Raw genomic sequence first — 19,205 nt, 5'->3', positions numbered from 1 at the left:
GGTGGTCCCCTTCAGCCCGGCACGTGAACCCCCCCCCCGCACCCCTTCCCCGTGGTACACACACCTCAGCACAGCGCCATTCTCTACGCACAAGACACACAAGAACAATCTCTAAGACCAAGGAAAGCTCAAGTAAAAGGGCTGAAGGTCTCTTCCTGCAGCTCTTACAACACAGACTTTCACAAGAGGTTTGTTTTCCCTACTCTGAGTGTCTTCACTTTCAGAGTCAGCCATGGGAGAAGCTGAATCTCCCAACAGTTTGTGCTGCACCAGCCAGAACCACGCTCGGCCAATAGTCCCTGTCTAGTGGCTTCTACCAATATTTACAATGAGGTGGCACCTTCATGCTAGAACCAACAGAAATGGGGATGCCTGGCCACCAAATACCAGTTTGGATCCCTATTTACATTCTTACCCACTTCCATTAGCAAGCTTGTCTCCCAACACAGATAATCTGTGCCTCTTTTCCAGGTGTTCTCACATGCAGAAGTTCACCCTTAAGCAGATAACCCCCAAAAATACCCTCTGATGTTGGATGGACTCAACAAAGATCTAGTAGTACCCCAAAGGCTTAGCCCCGGTCAGCTGCAGGGGGGTTTGCAATGTGCCACCAGGATTTACAGCCCCTTCTTTTGCTCAGATATTCAAAACCCCCAAGGACCCAAAACCAGAGGCTGGCTCCAACTTTGGCATCTACATGAGCTGGCATTTGATGGTCTTGATTTAGATGACTAAAATAGGGGTACAGAGCCCTCAGGTTTCAAAGATGATGTCCCGGTGATTTTTCTAGGATGATTTGTGTCAGTATGACACTGTTCAGCTGTTACAAACTCCGATCTACAGATGACCTGAAATAGGGGCTACTGAAAGCTCAAGCAACTGAAATTACAGCCTGTGATGCCAGGATCTCCTTGCGAAGGTGGCACTCAAGACCAGACCCTTTCAAAGCAAGTCTTGTTCCCTTCTGCTGTTTTCAGGAGTCACCAGGAAAGTGACCGTTTCAAAAGCAGCTTGTTTCTTCTCTCCTCACCCTACCCCATCTGGCAATGAATTCTCTACCGCATTTGTGAGACCAGAATCACTGCCCTCGAGCAAATTACAACATCACTGCAGGACGGAGCAGACAGAGAAGCTGAATTGTTCTTTTTCAGTATGTCAAATAAAAGCATAAGATGGGCAAAAAGAATCCAACTAGTTAAATCAGAGGGCTCTTCGGGTTTTGGGTTCTGTCTAACGTTTGGCAAGTGTAAAGTCTTTACACTAAAACCTGAGGAAGCACTCCCTGCCTTGTTAAGTGGGAGGAACTGCTCACTCTTAGTCAACCACAGGCTTCTGATCTAGCACTTACTCCAGCCAGAAAGACTCCTACAACTTGCCTTTTCATAGAAACACTTATGAACACCACAGTAAAGAAGCATTAACAGTCTTATTTCACAGTATATTTCAGTTTTGCCTCTTCGTTAGGAAACAGGAGGTTATCCATAAGCAAACAGGCTTTCTGGTGGTGGAGTGTTTTCTTCTAAAGCCTCCCAGCTTGATCTTGGATAGCTTCTATCGGTTTGCTACTGGAAAGGTAAAAAAGATCTCACCTCCTTTGGAAACCAGCCTTTATCTATCCCAGTAAAGAAGCAGGAGGTCTACACCAGAGGGTTTTGTTTAAAACAACAAAACAACACAGATACTTGGATAAATTCACACAATAACGTAAACCATGAGAAGGATCATCAAAGACTGAGAGAAAATAGAGTAAAAGAGAAAGAAAAGGATTTGCATACAAAGAGACTAGTAAAAAACTCTGAGATTTCCTACCTAACAGCTTCAAAAAGGGTCATCAGAGCTCTTTTATGCACACAGCTCAGACGTTTATATTTAACTACTCCTCAGCTACACCAGTGGTGGACGTGTCTACTTCATCTGCCACCACCACAATTCCCATAGGACTTGACTGACAGCTTTCCACTTCTACCATGAAAAGCTGAAGAGAACTGGGCAGTTCACTGAGTCTAAATGGAGAGACCAGGACACACAACACCATAACGTGTGCTTAAGTCAAGACTACCAAAGTCTAAATGACATCAGACACACATCTGAAGCTCTGGAGTGTGAGCTCTTGAGAGAGGAAGCTGCAGTAAAAAGAACTGAGAAGGAGAAGCTTCTTTTCTAAATACCTGCAAAGTTAAGGTCAGATGAAATGTATTTACTCTTATTGTCTATGCTCTCAGCAGCAGCACGGTTTTGTTCTCCTGGGTGTCTGCCCTGGTTTCCAGGTCAAATGCACTCTAAATAAACCCTTAACCTTTACAGTTTGGAGAATACTGTCTTACTACAAAAGGATTGCAACTTAGCTTAGAAATGGTCCAAGATGATGGGTGAAAAACGCACTCCTTTTAATGGGATCTTCAGAGAGAAGATGGGGCCCCTTTCAGATCAGGGATGAAGGACTGTGACAGCCTTATTTGAAGAGACCTGTTATCAAAACGCAGAGAGATGTTCCACCCATAAAATCAAGACTAGGAGGCAGAGACACCACTGGAGATTGCTCAAGTACAATCTCTATGAACCCCAGACAGCAGATTCTTCACAGATTTCTGGTGCACAGCACTGAAAAGTATTAAAAATTCCAATTCTCCCCACTTTTCTATTAAAAAAATGGAATAATAAAAAACAGCACAGTCTCACTAACTGGGCAAATACTCAGTTTTGTGTCACAGACTGACCACTGTCACAGAGACACTTCAAACACTCCCACCCTCCTCTCACTGCTACATAAGTGTTTCTCGGTCTGACAAGCTCCTGTGGATCTCCTGCTTGTCATCACCATCAGCATCCTCATCATCGGCTGGATCGTTTTCCTCTCCAGACTCCACATATATAGGCCAGTCGTTATCGGCATCACCCTTCTCTTGGCCTTCTGATGACTGCTCCATTAGGCTGAGGTTGATGGGCATCGAGTCCTCGTGGGTGGTGGTCACACAGGTACAGCTGTCGCACAAGCCAAAGCGCCGCAACCCTTGCGACAGGCTACTCGTGAAGGTTCTCCTGCAGCCTTTACAGATGATTGGCTTGTTTGATCGATGCACCTGAAGTTAAAATGAAAACACTGGTAAAAAAGGCCATCTGCCTCCTTTAGCTCCTTCTGAGGTTCTGCTTTGCACCAGAAAAACACCTCTGCTTCAGCTAAAGGGCAGGTGATCCCGTCATACTTGGGACTACACAAACCCCAAGTAACCCCATACTTGGAGCTACACAAGTGCTAACAACTCAACTATCAGTGGCTTAAACTTAGAATCACAGAATGATTTGGGTTGGAAAGGACCTTAAGATCATCAGTTCCAACCCTCTGCCATGGGCAGGGACACCTCACACTAGACCATGGCACCCAAGGTTCTCTCCAACCTGGTCCTGAACACTGCCAGGGATGGGGCAGCCACAGCTTCTCTGGGCACCCTGTGCCAGTGCCTCAGCACCCTCACAGTAAAGAACTTCTGCCTTAGATCCAACCTGAACTTCCCCTGTTTCAGTTATGAACCCATCACCCCTTGTCCTGTCCCTACAGTCCCTGATGAAGAGCCCCTCTCCAGCATCCCTGTAGCCCCCTTCAGACACTGAAAGCCACTCTGAGGTCTCCATGCAGCTTCTCTTCTCCAGGCTGAACAGCCCCAATGTTCTCAGCCTGGCTCCACACAGGAGGTGCTCCAGCCTTTGATCATCCTTGTGGCCCCCTCTTGACTTGTTCCAACAGTTCCATGTCCTTCTTATGTGAGGAAACCAGAACGGCACACAGTGCTGCAAGTGGGGTCTCATAGAGCAGACCTTAGGGGCAGGATTACCTCCTTCGCCCTGCTGGTCACGCTCCTTTTGATGCAGCCCAGGACAGGGCTGGTTTCTGGGCTGTGAGCACACACTAAAGGTGGGTCACGTTCAGTTTCAAATCAATCAACACCCCCAAATCCTTCTCCTCAGGCTACTCTGAATCACTTCTCCACCAACCTGTAGATGTGCCTGGGACTGCCCTGAACCAGGGGCAGGACCTTGTACTACGCGTTATTACTATTATTACTTATTCCTAGACAAGTTAATGCCACATCAGCAACAACCACTTTGACCACATTTTGGGAAATCAGGAAACACCAAGAACTCGCCAAAACTCCCGGAGAGACAGAATCCTTCCAACTTACACTTAAAGCGTGACTCCGGAGGTGCTCCTGGCGCGTGAAGCGCTTCCCGCAGGTCTCGCAGGGGTAGGGCCGCTCACCCGTGTGGGAGCGGATGTGCCTCTTCAGGATTCCCTTCTGCTTTGCTGTGTAGGGGCAGAACGGGCATTTGTGGAGCTTGATGGGCACCACTAACACGTCACCTTTGGGGAAGAAACACTGCATTAGGTGAGGCAGATTTCCAGTGGCAGCTCCTTGTCCTCCCCGCTGCGAACATGAGTCAAGACAACCACACTGTCCTGTCCCTCCGCATTTCCCTTTGCTCGGATTGCTGCAGGTTGTGCAGTTCCAGAAGACATTAACACAGCTGCAGGTGATGGCATCCCTGAAAGCTCAGCCTGCCTGTACTTATACAGCTGCTGCGCTGAGGGAGTTGGCTCTCAATGCGTTCATTTGCTTTTAAGAAGCCATTTAATTAAGCACCAAACATTTGCCTTTAGTGCAGTGGGGTCTCTGCACCATCTCCACTGTCAAAGTCTCCCATCTCCTAAGATACCATTAGCATTAAGCAGCATTAAATCCTAAAACCACAAATTACACGTAGTAGTAGCACAATCTGTCTATGTGCTTTTATGAAATGCCTAAACTGAGGTGTGGGGAGCCCACCTGGAAACAGGAATGCTTGTTTCTACTGCCAGTCACTTCAGCCTTTCTACTGGTAGTAACACAATGAAGGCTCCAATACATTTGGTGAGGATATTTTCCTTCTGAAATTAAACTCCATGAACACAAGTAATATGTAATTTATGACGTCAGGCAAAAAAAAAGAGGATTAAAATCAAAGATCACATTTCCATAACCATGGGTATTGCAGAGTTGTGCAGCATCAGCCCAGGCATGAGCTTCCCCTCCAGCATAAAGGCTGGGATGTTACACTACAAGATCCCTTTCCCCTGTTTCAGGTGCTGACCCAGGGAAGAGTTTGTGTATTGAGCCTTGAGCTATGTCAGTTACGCCAGGCTGTGGAACGTTCCTTGTACTGAGGTTTGTCCAACCCAGTCTCAAAGAACCCCAAAAGGAGCATCTAAATGTATTAACGTGTGAGTGAAATCCATCTCACCTGATTTGGGACCTTCACAAGGTGTTGCTAATCCCTGCTGGGTGGTTAGAGCTCTGTTTAGCACACAAGAAACCCAGTTCCTACTCCTGTCTCGCTCCAGACTCTTCCAAGCTGCCTGCTCCCCCTTCCTCCATGGTGAAGGAAACCAGGAATGGATGTGGACACATGAAAGACACTGGTATTCATCTCATCTTCAACTTTGTATTTCTCATTCCTGGTGTATTCTGAAAATGCTAAGACAGCAGGAGCACTGAAAGGTGAGGAGAGAGACTCCCATCCCACTAAACGTCCTCGATGTTTGGTTTTAGCAGAGAAACAGACCTAAGGCATGTTTGAGGGCTTCCTCACTCCTGGTTAAAGCACATCTACCACTCCATTTCCACTCTCACACCACCTGAGTCTATCAGATTCTAGAAGCACCACCCCTTTAGTGAGTCATTAATGGTCTGAAGACTTAAAGAGAGGAAAAAAAGTAACTGAATTCTGTGTGTGAGATGCTCTTGTCTTGCTACACATCCCCGCCCAGAGGCACAATGTGGTGACAGGGCTCTGTCCTGGCAACCTTCATCCTTCAGTGTCTCATGATGTTATCAGATTCCTTCTTTTAAAGCAGTAAGAGAATATACTGGGTTTATTTGCTTTAAGATCACACATGCACACGTGAGCTGGAAGTGATGTGAGTGTACTTGCTATATAAGAGTAGAATACTTTGGGAAAGGTTTCCTGCCTGGTGCCCAACCCACTCCTGCATCTGTCACATCCTGACCAGTGATGACACTTGCAGTGCCTGTCAGAGCTGCCTCCATCTTTGTAAGCAACTAAAATGCCCAAATCCTTATTGTCCATTTCAGGAGAAACTCATCTGGACCTCATCTTCCTTTTCCCAGCTCTCTGCCACTGCTGCTGGGAGATATTCCTGCCAGTGTAAGCCATCCCATCCCATGGAGGCAGTGGAACCTCCGGTGCCCAGCTCAAAAGCCAATCTGCCTCTCGAGGTAAAAATTAAGTCTTGTCTTTTTGCTAAACAGAGTTTAAAGCTTTCAGTGCTCTTAAAAGAATTCCTGGGCATCACTCAGTCTTGTACAGAACCGATTTCTGTCCTTTTGAAGTTCAAAGCACCAGCAGCTGATGTGCTGGCAAGAGCTCCAGTGGAATGAGCTACTTCTGCTCTGTCAGTTCTGCAGCAGATCCCTCTTGTGGCAGCTCAACTCATCTTCCTGATCACTCTTTATAGCACTAATGCTACAAGAGGAAGAGCCTTTTTCACAATCCTTTCAATCAGGTCCCAACTGAGATGGTTTATTAAAGCATTACCACCAACACTGAACTCCAGCATCTGCCTCAGAGAGGCTGGAAGAGCCACCAGAAATACTTACCTGCCATGTGCTGCACTGAATAAAGGAGTACAGCTCTTTGGGAGTCCAGAACAATAGTTTATTTTGCTATGGCATAATATTCAGCAATATATTCCTGCACAAGAACGAGAGTAACAAAGGAAGTCGCACACTTGGTGGTCTCCTCCTCCAACCTACAGACTGCACCCCCTGAGTCCTCTCACCTGTGTCCTCACCATACCAGTCGCTGTGAATGTCCATCATGGAGCTCACTGCCACCCCTGCATCCTCTGGCCTACCCTCAAAGCCCCGGACAAAGTGATGGACCACGTCCTCCTTTCTCTGAGCCGAGCTGTTGCGCAACAGGGCCTCGAGGAATTGTTTCATGTGATAGTTATTGCAGGCCAAGTCCATGGCCTGCCCGCTGTGCAGCCCCTCTTCCATCTGCTCCAGGGACAGCGGGGTTGGATACTGCGGCAGCCGCTCACCCGCTTCCACCTCGACCTCCACCTCATCCGAGTCAAACTCCACCTTGGGTTCCACCCCTTTGGGCAGTGAAGAGTTGACATCGTCCGGGGAGTCGCTGCTGACGGGGTCCCGGACCACGAGCTCCAGGGGATGGCAACCACTGCACTCGCCGCAGGGAGGGTCCTGCTGGCAATCCGAAATCCCTTCCTTCTCCTGCAGGGAGGACACAGAGGCCGAGCACTGGCTCTTGGAGCTGAATGAGGTGCCCTCTCTGGCAGACCCGGTGCTCCCACTATCAGCCTGATAGAAAGCCGCTTCCCTCTCTATTTTCCTGCAGATATCCAGCGAGGAGCGGATGTAGGTCTTGCAGAAGTTGACCACGTCGGTCATCTGCAAGTAGCTGGCTGCAGACATCACCTCGATAACGTTTTCCCCACAGAGATCCAGCTTCCCGGAGTAAAGGAAATCCAGGATGATGGAGAAGGCCTCGGAGGTGACAATGTCCAGCGAGGCGGTGCTGTGCCTCCCGCTGTCCTGGATGTAGTGGATGAGGAGCGCTCGGAAGTACCCGCTGTTGGCGAACAGGATGTTCTTGTGCGCTTTGAAGATCCTCCCCTCCACGATAATGCTGCAGTCGCAGAAGAAGTCCCTCTTGCGCTGCTCGTTCAGCTCCCCCAGCAGCTTCGCGTAGTACGACTGCATCTCCATGGCTCCCGCCGCCGCGGGGACAACGGGAACGCACCGGCAGGGGAGGGGGAAAGGAGAAGGACTCCGGGACCCACAACCGCTGCGGCCCGCAGGGGCCGCGCTACCTCCCCCCAGCCACAGCCACCACCGCGGAGACCCCGGTGCCGGTCCCCGCTCGTTGCCGGTCCCCGCTCGGTGCCGGTCCCGCCCGGCCGCCGTACCGGGGCCGCCCTCCGCGGAGGAGGAGCAGGAAGGGGAAGTGACGTAACGAGAGCCGCTGCCCACTGAGGGGTGAGGGGTCGGTAAATATTGGTGACGTCACGCCGCCAAGATGGCGGAGGGGTGAGAGCGGCGGTGCCGGGACTGGACCGGGCGGGGGGAGACGGAACGGGGGGAACCGGGGGGATGGAGCGGGGCCGGGCTCCGGGGGAGCAGCCCCGGCTCTGCCTCACACGCGTGTCCCCCGCAGGGAGGACGCGGGCTGGTGGCGGAGCTGGCTGCAGCAGAGCTACCAGGCCGTCAAGGAGAAGGTAGGAGGCGGCGGGACCCCGTGCACCGGGGCGGGGGAGCCGCGGGGCTCTGCGGGTGCGGGGCTCGGCACCCGGGCAGGTGCTCGCGGTGCTGCGTTGCAGTGCCCCGTCCCTGGCAGTGCTCAAGGCCAGGCTGGACGCAGGGGCTTGGAGCAAGCTGCTCCAGTGGAAGGGGTCCCTGCCCCTGCAGGGGTTGGAGCTGGAGGAGCTTTGAGGTCCCTCCCAAGCCAAACCAGGCTGGGATTTATGATTTCCTGCCTGTGACAGCGGTGCTTATGTTAATTGTATGCAAAACTCCGAACAGAGCTCTTCCTAACGTGTCTTTTTGCGTTCTTAATTTAATCCTCCTCTATCATGTGTTGGACATGCAGGTTCCTGTTGTTATTCAGGTTATTGCAGTCTTGCCTATTGCACGTGTTGGGCTAAAGGCGTTTCAATCTCTGTGACATGACTGGTGTTCCCAGGAGCCCTGGCTTTGTTGGAGCACAGAAGGATTACACAATCTATCTGTTGTCTTCTTGCAGTCCACGGAAGCTTTGGAGTTCATGAAGCGGGACTTGGCTGAGTTCACTCAAGTGGTGCAGCATGACACAGCCTGCACGATCGCTGCTACAGCCAGCGTGGTCAAGGACAAGCTGGCAGTGAGTAGAGGTGTAAGAGCTGGGATTCCAGTTGCAGAAAGCAAAGTAGGGGGCAATAGGATGTACCTACCTCCAAGGTCAAGGTCCTCTGAGTAAGTCCCACCATATAACCATGAGCTTCAAGTTTCAGATGTGCAGGTTTGGTGCTGAGCACTGTGTAGGTTCCTTACTGTAGTGGTGAGGAACATCTGGAGATGAGCAGAGGAAGGTTCCCTGTGCTTTCCCTTCCTCTGTGCACCACGTAAGCAGGATAGTGGCAGCATCACTCTAGCACAGCAGCAGACCTCCACACAAGCTGCTGCCGTTAGCCCTGCACAGCCGCCACAGTGACAAACCAGTCCCCAGACCTGGCTGATCCTTCCTGCAAAACCCAGGTGTGGTTGCCCACAAACCTGTTTTAAGGCCTGCCTGCCCCCTCCCAACCTTTTAGCCCAGCCCTGGCCACAAGTCACCTTGTTAGCAGATTTTTGACAGGAGGAACACCCTCCTCCCTTAAAGGAAACTACCCAGGGAAGAGCAAGACTTATCCTGCTGCTGCAGGCACTGTTATGAGGATGGTCGGGGGCTGGAGCACCTCCCATACGGAGCCAGGCTGAGAACATTTGGGCTGTTCAGCTTGGAGAAGAGAAACTCTGTGGAGACCTCAGAGCAGCTTCCAGTGTCTGAAGGGGGCTACAGGGATGCTGGAGAGGGGCTCTTCATCAGGGACTGTAGGGACAGGACAAGGGGTGATGGGTTCATAACTGAAACAGGGGAAGTTCAGGTTGGAAATAAGGAAGTTCTTCCCTGTGAGGGTGCTGAGGTGCTGGCACAGGGTGCCCAGAGAAGCTGTGGCTGCCCCATCCCTGGCAGTGTTCAAGGCCAGGCTGGACAGAGCCTTGGGTGCCAGGGTTTAGTGTGAGGTGTCACTGCCCATGGCAGGGGGGTTGGAACTGGATGATTTTAAGGTCCTTTCCAACCCAAACCATTCTGTGATTCTATGATTCTGTATACTTACCCTGTGCTGCCTTTTCTTTTCAAGAGGACAGAAGGTTCCTCAGGTGCAACTGAAAAGGTGAGGAAGGGGATCTCTGACTTCCTGGGTGTCATCTCAAACACATTTGCTCCCTCACCGGATAAGACCATTGACTGCGATGTCATAACATTGATGGCAACCCCCTCGGGTACCACCGAGCCCTATGACAGTGCCAAGGTGAGTGCCCCATTCCCAGAGCTTCCCTCTGGGATGTGGAGTCACAGCCCTTGTCCTTGGGGGGCTCATCTACCCCTCCAACATTGCTGACAGCTCTGCCCTGTGCCTCTTCTCCTCCAGGCTCGCCTCTACAGCCTCCAGTCTGACCCAGCCACCTACTGCAATGAACCTGACGGTATGAGAGGGCTGCTCAGAGCCTTTCCCAGTGCTTTGACAGGGAACACTGCTTATGGAGAGCAGATGTGTCTGTTGCATTGAGGACTAGCTTAGACTGAGAGTTTGCTGGGTCGCTGCATGGCCTCTTGCTGGCACAGGATCCATGACAGTGGATGGGCTCAGAGACCCACATCTCCCTCCTCCTTTTTCCCTTGCTCACTCCATCTAGTCTGGTCTGTAGCATCTTCCCAGTGAAACTTCCCAAAGCTGTTCCTGCCCTGTTTGTGCCAAGGTCTGGTATCTCTGTGCGTCCTCTTTCCAGGCCCTGCTGAGCTCCTTGAGGCCTGGCTCTCTCAGTTTAACCTGGAGGAGAAAAAAGGGGAGATCGCGGAGCTGCTGGCAACCAGCCCTTCCATCCGGGCTCTCTACACCAAAATGGTATGGGCCCTGCCTGGCTTCTCACTTGGGGTATGGTGCAGGGAAGCCCTGAGCTGCTGGGCCCTGGAGCTGGTGGTAGAAATGACTGAAGTGGCCCATGGAGGTTAAGATTCTTCTTCCCTGCTCATTTGTCCTGGGCCTGGAACAGAAGTTCCTCTGTAGCCTTCCAGTGTTTTGGAGCATCTCCCAAGCCTGTGCCCCTGCAAACACAGGTGCCTTTGCACAGGTTAAAGGGTGGCTGTAAGGATGTGGAAGAGGGAGGAGCTCAGCCCTCCCTCTGAAGTGACTCATCCCGTTTCTTGTATCATTCCCAGGTCCCGGCGGCTGTTTCCCATTCGGAATTCTGGCAGCGCTACTTCTACAAAGTGCATCGCCTGGAGCAGGTGGGGGGTGCAGGTGTCCCCCAGGGGTGGGTACCCCAGCCAAGGAGCTCTCTGATGCAGACCAGAGATGCTTTTCCTGGAGGAGCAGGGGTCTGGGCGGCTGTGACTGTGCCCTTGTCACTAATGGGGAGGGAACGGCTGGGACAGGAGCTGCTGACACTGAATCCCTGCAGGATGAAGCCCGGAGGGAGGCTCTGAAGCAGCGAGCGGAGCAGAGCATTCACCGAGAGGAGCCAAGCTGGGAAGAAGATGAAGGTGGGTCGGGTGGTTGGGGGTCTGCGGGAGGGCTGGTGCAGACCTCAGCAGTTAGAGAGGGTGGTGGCTCCTCCTCACTCCCCCACATTCATCTCCCAGCCCCACTGCAGCCACCCCGCTGCATGTCACCTGCTGAAACATCTCTCGCTTCTCTTCTGCCTTCCTACAGAGGAGTTCTTGGGGATGTCACCCCTGCCTTGTGCAAACGTCACATTGCCAGAAGCAGCAGAGAAAGAGTGTGCCCCTGCAGCCCCGGAGGGAAGGCACCCCACTGCTCACAAGGGACCCTCAGAGGAGAGCTGGGCCGTCCTCCCTCCGGAGCCGGCCCCAGCAGAGGGGAGCCCCTCTGAGAGCAGTGAGAGCGTCTCCCTTGTGACTCAGATTGCAAACCCTGCCTCTGTGCCTGCTGCGCAGCTACAGACTGGAGCTGTACAACCAGCTGGGGCCGGAGACCTCTCCCAGGAGCTGGTGGAGGCCACCTCGGAAGAGCAGAGCTCCCTGCCAAAGCCCCCAGACCCTGCTCGTCGTTCTGCACCTACCCGGGAATCAGCAGCATCCTCAGAGCAACCGGCTGCTACCGAGCTCAAAGAGGTGGAGAGCAAAGCCCAGGCCAGGACAGAGACTCTGAAAGAGGAAGGACCATCCGATCTGCGAGTCTTCGAGCTGAACTCGGATAGTGGGAAATCCACTCCCTCCAACAATGGCAAGAAAGGTGTGTACGTGGGGGCCAGCACAGGGCCTGAAACCTGCTGCTGGGGGTGGCAGCTTTTGGGGAAAGGGCTCTGATTTTTGTGATGATAGGGAGGAGGGAAGGGATTTTGCCAAAGTTGCTCAGGAAACGTGGATCCAAAGAGTTCCCTCATGGCTAGAACTAAAGTGGAAGGAAGTCCTTCTGCTGTTGGGCAGGGTCAGGCTGGTCACATCAGATAGTGACAATCTGCTCTGGGCAGACAGCTGGGCTCGTGCCACAGTTGGCTCTGTCCTGAGCTCCCTATGGCAGGGGAGGCTCTTGCACCCTCTGGCTGACACCATTCCCAACCCTTTCCTTGCAGAGGATGCTGCCTTCAGCACAGCCTGCTGCAGGGCTCGCAGCACAGTGATTATATGGGTTGTAGGATTACAAAGCCACTGAAAGCAGCTCAAGGTGCAGCACGGTGGGAGGTTCATGAGCTGGGTCTGTGAGCGGAATGAAGTTAGACAAGAAATCCAAAGTCTGTTGGCTGGACAGAGCAGGGCTTTGGTCCCTGGGTGCTGGGTCTGGTGTCTGGGAAGGGAATGTGGTGGTTCCTTCCGTCTGTGTGTCACCCTGAGGAGTGTCCCTGCTGCTCCTCTGCCTCTACTGGGGACTATGATAGTCCCTGTCATTCCTTATCTGATGTATTTTCTGTGTGACTGAAACATGACACATCCTAGTTCTCCCAGGCCAGAGGAGAACAGGTTTCACTGTTCACCTCTCCCAGTTGTTCTGGACTAGCCCTTTGCTGTGAGGCAAGTACAACTCAGTCCACCCCATCTCTGTTAGTGAGCCAACAGCCTGCTGCTGGGCTTTCTCTCCTCCTGGGCTGCAGGAGATCGGAGCCTCAATGAATGCCAGGGCTTTGTGGGGCTGCTTGGGCACCTGTGTGCTTGGGCCAGAGCATCTGGAGAGCATGTGCAGCTCTAACAGCTTCTTTGTGATGTTTGTGGTTCCAGGCTCCAGCACTGACATCAGTGAGGACTGGGAAAAGGACTTTGATTTGGACATGACTGAAGAAGAGGTGCAGCTGGCACTCTCGAAGGTGGAAATGGCTGGGGAGGTGAGTCCAGGGAGGTGCTCACTCACATAGGGTTGCATCCAGAGAGGTGTGGCTGCTGCTGCTCTGCCTGTGAGCTACTGCCTGCATAGAGCAGCTCACAGGAGCTTTCTGGGAGGCCTGAGGTGCTCCTTGAGGACACAGGCTTAGCTTGGGATGCTGCTGTGGCAGTTACGGGTGTTAGCTGAAGCAGAGAGTGGCTGCCTGGGTCTGCTTAAAGAGGGATGAGTGTGCAAGTTCCCTAAGGGAAGCAGAGCAAGAGAATCCCTCTTGAGAGGGTGTGGGAGCAGGAGGATATGTCAGGCCTTGTGCTCACTCAGGTGCCCTGGGCAGGAGGAGCAGTTGATAGATGGCTTTTGAGTTACAAACACTGGGGGATGTTCTCTTGTTTGCAGCTGGAAGATGAAGAGTGGGAAGACTGGGAATAAAGGAACTGCTTCCAGTGTGTGTCACAGGCTCATTTCCACCATCGACTGTGAATTAAATCACGGACCGGCTGTTCCTTTGTGTGTGACTGTGCTGGGGATTGCATTTCCAGGCTGGAGGAGTTTCATTCCTGCTAAATCCTGTGGGCAACTCCAGTGACCCCTTCAGACCTGGATGAGGAGGAGGAGGAAGCAAGAGTTCACTTGTACACTTAGCTGCTAGGGAGTCCATCATCTCAGTAGGTCCTAGAGACTGGCCAAGCCAAACTGACTGCCCTTCATAGGGGCAGATGTGATGCTGTGAGGGGTCCCGGGTGCTCGGGTGCCTGGCAGGGTGCTTGCTTGTGTGTGTGTGCACGTCAGCTGCAGCCCAGCAGCTCAAAGGCTCTTGAATGCAAGCTGTGCCTGCTCCCTCGTGCTCTGTGCTGCTCCAGACCAGCCCTGGAGACCATTCCCTGCACGGGCGCTGCACAGCTGGACGTGCCACAGGCTCAGCCCCTTCTGCTGCCACTCATTGCTGCAAAGAAAGGCAGTGGGTTTGTGGCTTTGCCCCGGAGCTGGGCTGTGCTGAAAGGAGCCAAACTCCCCTCCAGACCCTCAGCTTCTGCCTGGCTTTTTGTCTTGGAAGCTTTTTCTAATGGGAACTCTCATTTCCTGCTGCAGGAGCAGCAGCTCCTCAGAGAGCCAAGGCCTTGCTGCTTCCCCTGCACTGCCTTCCTCTCCTGGCATTTGTGTCTTTCGAGTTAAATTCCTCAAACAAACTACTTGTGGCTTGCTCTTAACTTGAGCCCCTCGGGCAGGCAGCGACTTGGGCTGCCCTGGGAGCAGAACCCTTCCCTGTGGTGCCCAGTTTGGGGTGCACAGCCCCAGCCTGGCCCGCGGGGATGGTGGTACGTGTGGGCTGAGGTCCACTCCTCCAGCTCCCATCCTGTCCCACCAGGGTCCCAAGCTTCGCTGTGCTCACTCGGGTTCCTTTACTCAAGCCCTCTGTGACCCACAGCCTCTGTGCAATGCTTTTCTCTGACCCACAGCCTCTCTTTCTGGGGCAGTTTCCTTCTCATGTCCTGAGATGCTCCTCAGTGGATGATGCTAATACACAGTTATCCTATAGAGATGGAGCCCTTGCTGCTGCCCCTGCCCTTTGGGGGGTGGTTTAATACATGCTGCCTTTGTCCTTCTGCCCCTTCCAGGGCTGCTTGGTTGGAGCTGTGGGTTTCCTGCTGGTTTAGGGTAGTGTTAACCCAGGTACACTTGGAAGAGTTGGGGTTTTGGGGTTGGTTCGGGGTTTTTTCTCCCCTTTAGGATTGATTCTCAGGCTCAGCTGCCCGAAGGATTGCAGCGGTGCCTTTGGGCACTTATATGAGAGCACGTTTGTCCTGCAGAACCTTCAAAGGCTGGAGCTGAGCTACATGGGCTGGCAGAGCCTCTGGTGCCTGGCCCCAGATGTAGCTGTAGCAGGGAAACCGGCCATGGGTGGGTGCCAGCAGTGGGTGCAGGCTCAGGCCTCTGCTCCCCAGGTTTGATTGAGTGGTGGCTGCATCCGTGCCCGGCAGCAGGGCTCCGAGCGTGCCGTGCTCTCCTCTGTGTCACTTCTGGTTTGCTCTTCTTTAGTCCAATTAACCATTGGGTTGTCTGTGCAATATTCTCTGTTCTCAAGTATCCCACCTCTCCCTGAGCCTTTTGTAGCTGGGGTGAGAGCCAGGAGCTATTCTAACAGCTGGTAGTTTTGTAACGATGACTTTCTCCAAACCTTTTGCAGTTAACAGCAATTAAAGGAATTCTACAGAGTCTCTGCCTGCGCTGAGAGTTTCTTTTGCCTTCGGGATGGGGTTGGGATGGGGATGAGATTGGTACAGCTGCCTCGGGAGGGTCTGTGGGTCACTGCTTTAAACCTGCCTTTCCTCCCACCCTGTAGAGAGCTTAGATTGAACCCACCCAATGCCTGAGCATGAATGAGCCAGGGCCCTGGCACAGTCACCTCTGAGGCTGGAGACACGGCAGACACTGACCTCCAAATTTATCTTAGTATTATAAACTCTTCCATCTGGGGAGATCAGGGGTTGGTCAGCCAGGGGTGCCTGCGGACCCCCTCAATGGACAGTCTCAGCATCATGTCCGGTTCCAGGAGCATCCTCAGGAGGTTCTGCCCCTCCTTGGAGATGCGGAGGTGCGCGGGGACCGAGACTCCCTTCTGCTGCTGGTGCAGCATGCGGGGGATGTCGGCGTCGTCGAAGGGCAGGCGGGCGCAGAGCAGGGCGTAGAGGATGACCCCCGCGCTCCACACGTCGCTCTTGCGGCTGTCGTGCGGGAGCCCCTGCAGCACCTCGGGCGCCGCGTAGGCCGTGCTGCCGCAGAAGGTCCAGCTCAGCTCCCGCCGCCCCCGGGGCAGCAGCTTGGCGAAGCCGAAGTCCGTCAGCTTCAAGGTGCGGCCCTGCAGCAGCGCGTTCTCGCACTTGAGGTCGCGATGGACCACGCCGCGCTCGTGGCAGTACCGGATCGCCTCCACCAGCTGCAGGAAGAGCGCCCTGGCGCGGGGCTCGGGCAGGGGCCCCTCCTGCACCAGGTAGTCAAAGAGGTCCCCGTCCTCCGCCAGCTCCATCACCATGCACAGCTTCCCTCCTGCCCACTCCAGCACCTCGTGCACGTGGATGATGTTCCTGTGCTCCAAGCGGGTGATGATCTGGAGCTCCCGGGGCAAGAATCGGCGGATAAACTCTGGCAAGAGAATCATGGGATCAACCAGGTTGGAAAAGACCTTTAAGGGCACCAAATCCAACCGTTGCCCAGCCGCCGTCCGGTGGCAAGGGTAGGAAACCAGCTTTCTGCTGGGAATTCAAAGCCTCCGAGGACGGCCGCTGCCTCTTTGGAGCCCTTTCGGGGTCACCTCTTACCTTCTGGCCCTTCCGTCTTATCAATTATTTTAATGGCCACTTTCTTGCGGTGCTTTTGGGAAAAGGCCTCCTTCACTTTGGAGTACAACCCCTCGCCAATGGTCCTGCCCAGCTGGTAGCCGTGGGTGAGCAAAAACCTCTCCATGCCTTCCCTTTGCTCCCTCAGTTCATCCCACAGCGAATCCTCAGCAGCATCCTGGAGGCACCCTGGGGTGTGTGTGGCAGGGGGGGCAACAGCAGACAGAGGGGACCTTTGAACCCCTGCGGGTACCATTGTGACGCAGGTCGGTGCTGCCCGGTAACGGTGGCGGATGCTCAGCGAGGTGGGCACAGGCTGGGACGTCCTCGCACGGGGCTGGCAGGGGTCCCACCGCTCGCTCCTCTCCACCAAGCCCACCCAGGACCCAGCCATGAGCTCCCAGCGCGTGCTGCAGGCTCGGAGGTTCCCCATCGAGGCCGGCGACTGCCCCAGCTCAGAGGTGCCCCCCGAGGTGCAGGAGCCCCCGGGCCCCGAGCTCTCAGTGGGGAGGTGAGGAGTGGGCAGGATGTGCTGCGGGTGCAAGGCCTGGCCCTGGCACAGCCCGGCTGCGGCCTCGTGCCCTGCGGCACTGCCTTGGTTTGCTCTGCTGGGTGCCTCGAGCCCCTTCGTGTCTGGGATCGAGGGGGGGGTTCATCCCTGCTCACCTGCGTGCTGCTGCCCTCAGGCTCTGCTGGGGCAGGCAAGGGCTTGATGTGTTCTGCTGAGCTGTGCTGCGTCAGTGCCGCGCTGTGCAAGGCCAGCCCATGCCGTGCCATATCAGACAATGCCATGTTGTACCGAACCGCGCCGTGCTGTGCCGTGCCATAGAGTCATGGGATCCCAGCCTGGTTTGGGTTGGAAGGGACCTTAAAGCTCCTCCAGCTCCAACCCCTGCCACGGGCAGGGACCCCTTCCACTGGAGCAGCTTGCTCCAAGCCCCTGTGTCCAACCTGGCCTTGAGCACTGCCAGGGATGGGGCAGCCACAGCTTCTCTGGGCACCCTGTGCCAGCGCCTCAGCACCCTCACAGGGAAGAGCTTGTGCCTTATCTCCAACCTGAACTTCCCCTGTTTCAGTCTGAACCCATCACCCCTTGTCCTGTCGCTACAGTCCCTGACAAAGAGCCCCTCTCCAGCATCCTTGTAGCCCCTTTCAGACACTGGAGGATGCTCTGAGGTCTCCACGCAGCTGAACAGCCCCAGTGTTCTCAGCCTAGCACCATACAGGAGCTGCTCCAGCCACTGCTCATCTGCGTGTCCCTCCTCTGGCCTTGCTCCATCAGCTCCATGTCCTTCGTACGTGGAGACACCAGAAGTGCACCCAGTGTTGCAAGTGGGGTCTCATGACAGCAGAGGAACAGATTTACCTCCATGCCATGGTGTTCCTACGCTGTGCTATTCTGTGCTGTACCATGCTGTACCATGCTGTACAATGTTATGCTATGCTGTACCATGTTTTACCATGCTGTACCATGTTATACTATACTGTACAATGTTATACCGTGTGGTACCATGTTCCACCATGCTGTACCATGCTGTACCATGTTAAACTATGGTGTACCATGTTGTACCATGCTGTACTAAGTTATACCATGCTGTACCATATTATATCATGCTGTACCATGCTGTACCATGTTATGCCATGTTTTACCGTGCTGTACCATGTTATACTATGCTGTACCATGCTGTATAATGTTATGCTATGCTGTACCATGCTGTATAATGTTATGCTATGGTTTACCATGCTGTATGTACCATGCTATACCATGCTATACCATGCTGTACCATGTTATACCATGGTTTACCATGCTGTACCATGCTATACCATGCTATACCATGCTGTATCATGTTATACTATGGTGTACCATGCTGTACCATGCTGTACCATGTTATACCATGCTGTACCATGTTATGCCGTGCTTTACCATGCTGTATCATGTTATACGAGGCTGTACCATGCTGTACCGTGTTATAAAATGCTGTACCATGCTACACCATGTTATACCATGCTGTACTATGCTGTACAATGTTATGCTATGCTGTACTATGCTGTACAATGTTATGCTATGCTGTACCATGCTGTACCATGTTATACGATGCTGTACCATGTTTTACCATGCTGTACCATGTTATACTATGCTGTACCATGCTGTATAATGTTATGCTATGCTGTACCATGCTGTACCATGTTATACCATGGTTTACCATGCTGTACCATGCTATACCATGCTATACCATGCTGTATCATGTTATACTATGGTGTACCATGCTGTACCATGCTGGACCATGTTATACCATGCTGTACCATGTTATGCCATGCTTTACCATGCTGTATCATGTTATACCAGGCTGTACCATGCTGTATAATGTTATGCTATGCTGTACCATGCTGTACCATGTTATACCATGGTTTACCATGCTGTACCATGCTATACCATGTTATACCATGCTGTATCATGTTATACTATGGTGTACCATGCTGTACTATGTTGTACCATGTTACACCGTGCTGTATTATGTTATACCATGCTGTACCATGTTATACCATGCTGTACCATGTTATACTATACTGTACCATGTTCTACCATGTTATACCATGCTGTACCATACTGTACCATGTTATACAATGCTGTACCATGCTGTACCATGCTGTACATGTTATACTATTCTGTACCTTTCTGTACCATGTTATACTATGCTCTACCACATTATACCATGCTG

The 19,205-nt window shown here is 53.0% G+C and overlaps 3 protein-coding genes across 3 annotated transcripts; 1 reads left to right on the top strand and 2 right to left on the bottom strand.

Annotated features, from left to right (window-relative positions):
• Window positions 1–44: 44 nt before the first annotated feature.
• On the bottom strand, window positions 45–7,865 carry ZBTB8B (zinc finger and BTB domain containing 8B). Its single transcript, XM_065697512.1, has 3 exons — window positions 6,833–7,865; window positions 4,179–4,357; window positions 45–3,080 (listed from the first exon to the last, which is right to left on the bottom strand). Exons 1-3 carry the CDS (start codon window positions 7,782–7,784, stop codon window positions 2,763–2,765), a joined length of 1,449 nt encoding a protein of 482 aa, XP_065553584.1. The 5' UTR covers window positions 7,785–7,865; the 3' UTR covers window positions 45–2,762.
• A 195-nt stretch (window positions 7,866–8,060) lies between these two features.
• On the top strand, window positions 8,061–15,364 carry BSDC1 (BSD domain containing 1). Its single transcript, XM_065697513.1, has 11 exons — window positions 8,061–8,105; window positions 8,233–8,293; window positions 8,818–8,934; window positions 9,956–10,126; window positions 10,247–10,301; window positions 10,605–10,720; window positions 11,035–11,103; window positions 11,277–11,358; window positions 11,528–12,070; window positions 13,051–13,154; window positions 13,547–15,364. Exons 1-11 carry the CDS (start codon window positions 8,095–8,097, stop codon window positions 13,577–13,579), a joined length of 1,362 nt encoding a protein of 453 aa, XP_065553585.1. The 5' UTR covers window positions 8,061–8,094; the 3' UTR covers window positions 13,580–15,364.
• Window positions 15,365–15,629: 265 nt separating this feature from the next.
• Window positions 15,630–16,612, bottom strand: TSSK3 (testis specific serine kinase 3). Its single transcript, XM_065697827.1, has 2 exons — window positions 16,468–16,612; window positions 15,630–16,291 (listed from the first exon to the last, which is right to left on the bottom strand). Exons 1-2 carry the CDS (start codon window positions 16,610–16,612, stop codon window positions 15,630–15,632), a joined length of 807 nt encoding a protein of 268 aa, XP_065553899.1.
• Between the last annotated feature and the right edge of the window lie 2,593 nt (window positions 16,613–19,205).

This window comes from Lathamus discolor, chromosome 18 (genome assembly GCF_037157495.1).
Source record: "Lathamus discolor isolate bLatDis1 chromosome 18, bLatDis1.hap1, whole genome shotgun sequence".
NCBI classification, from domain to species: Eukaryota; Metazoa; Chordata; class Aves; order Psittaciformes; family Psittacidae; genus Lathamus; species Lathamus discolor.
This window is presented reverse-complemented; position numbering and strand designations above follow the sequence as displayed.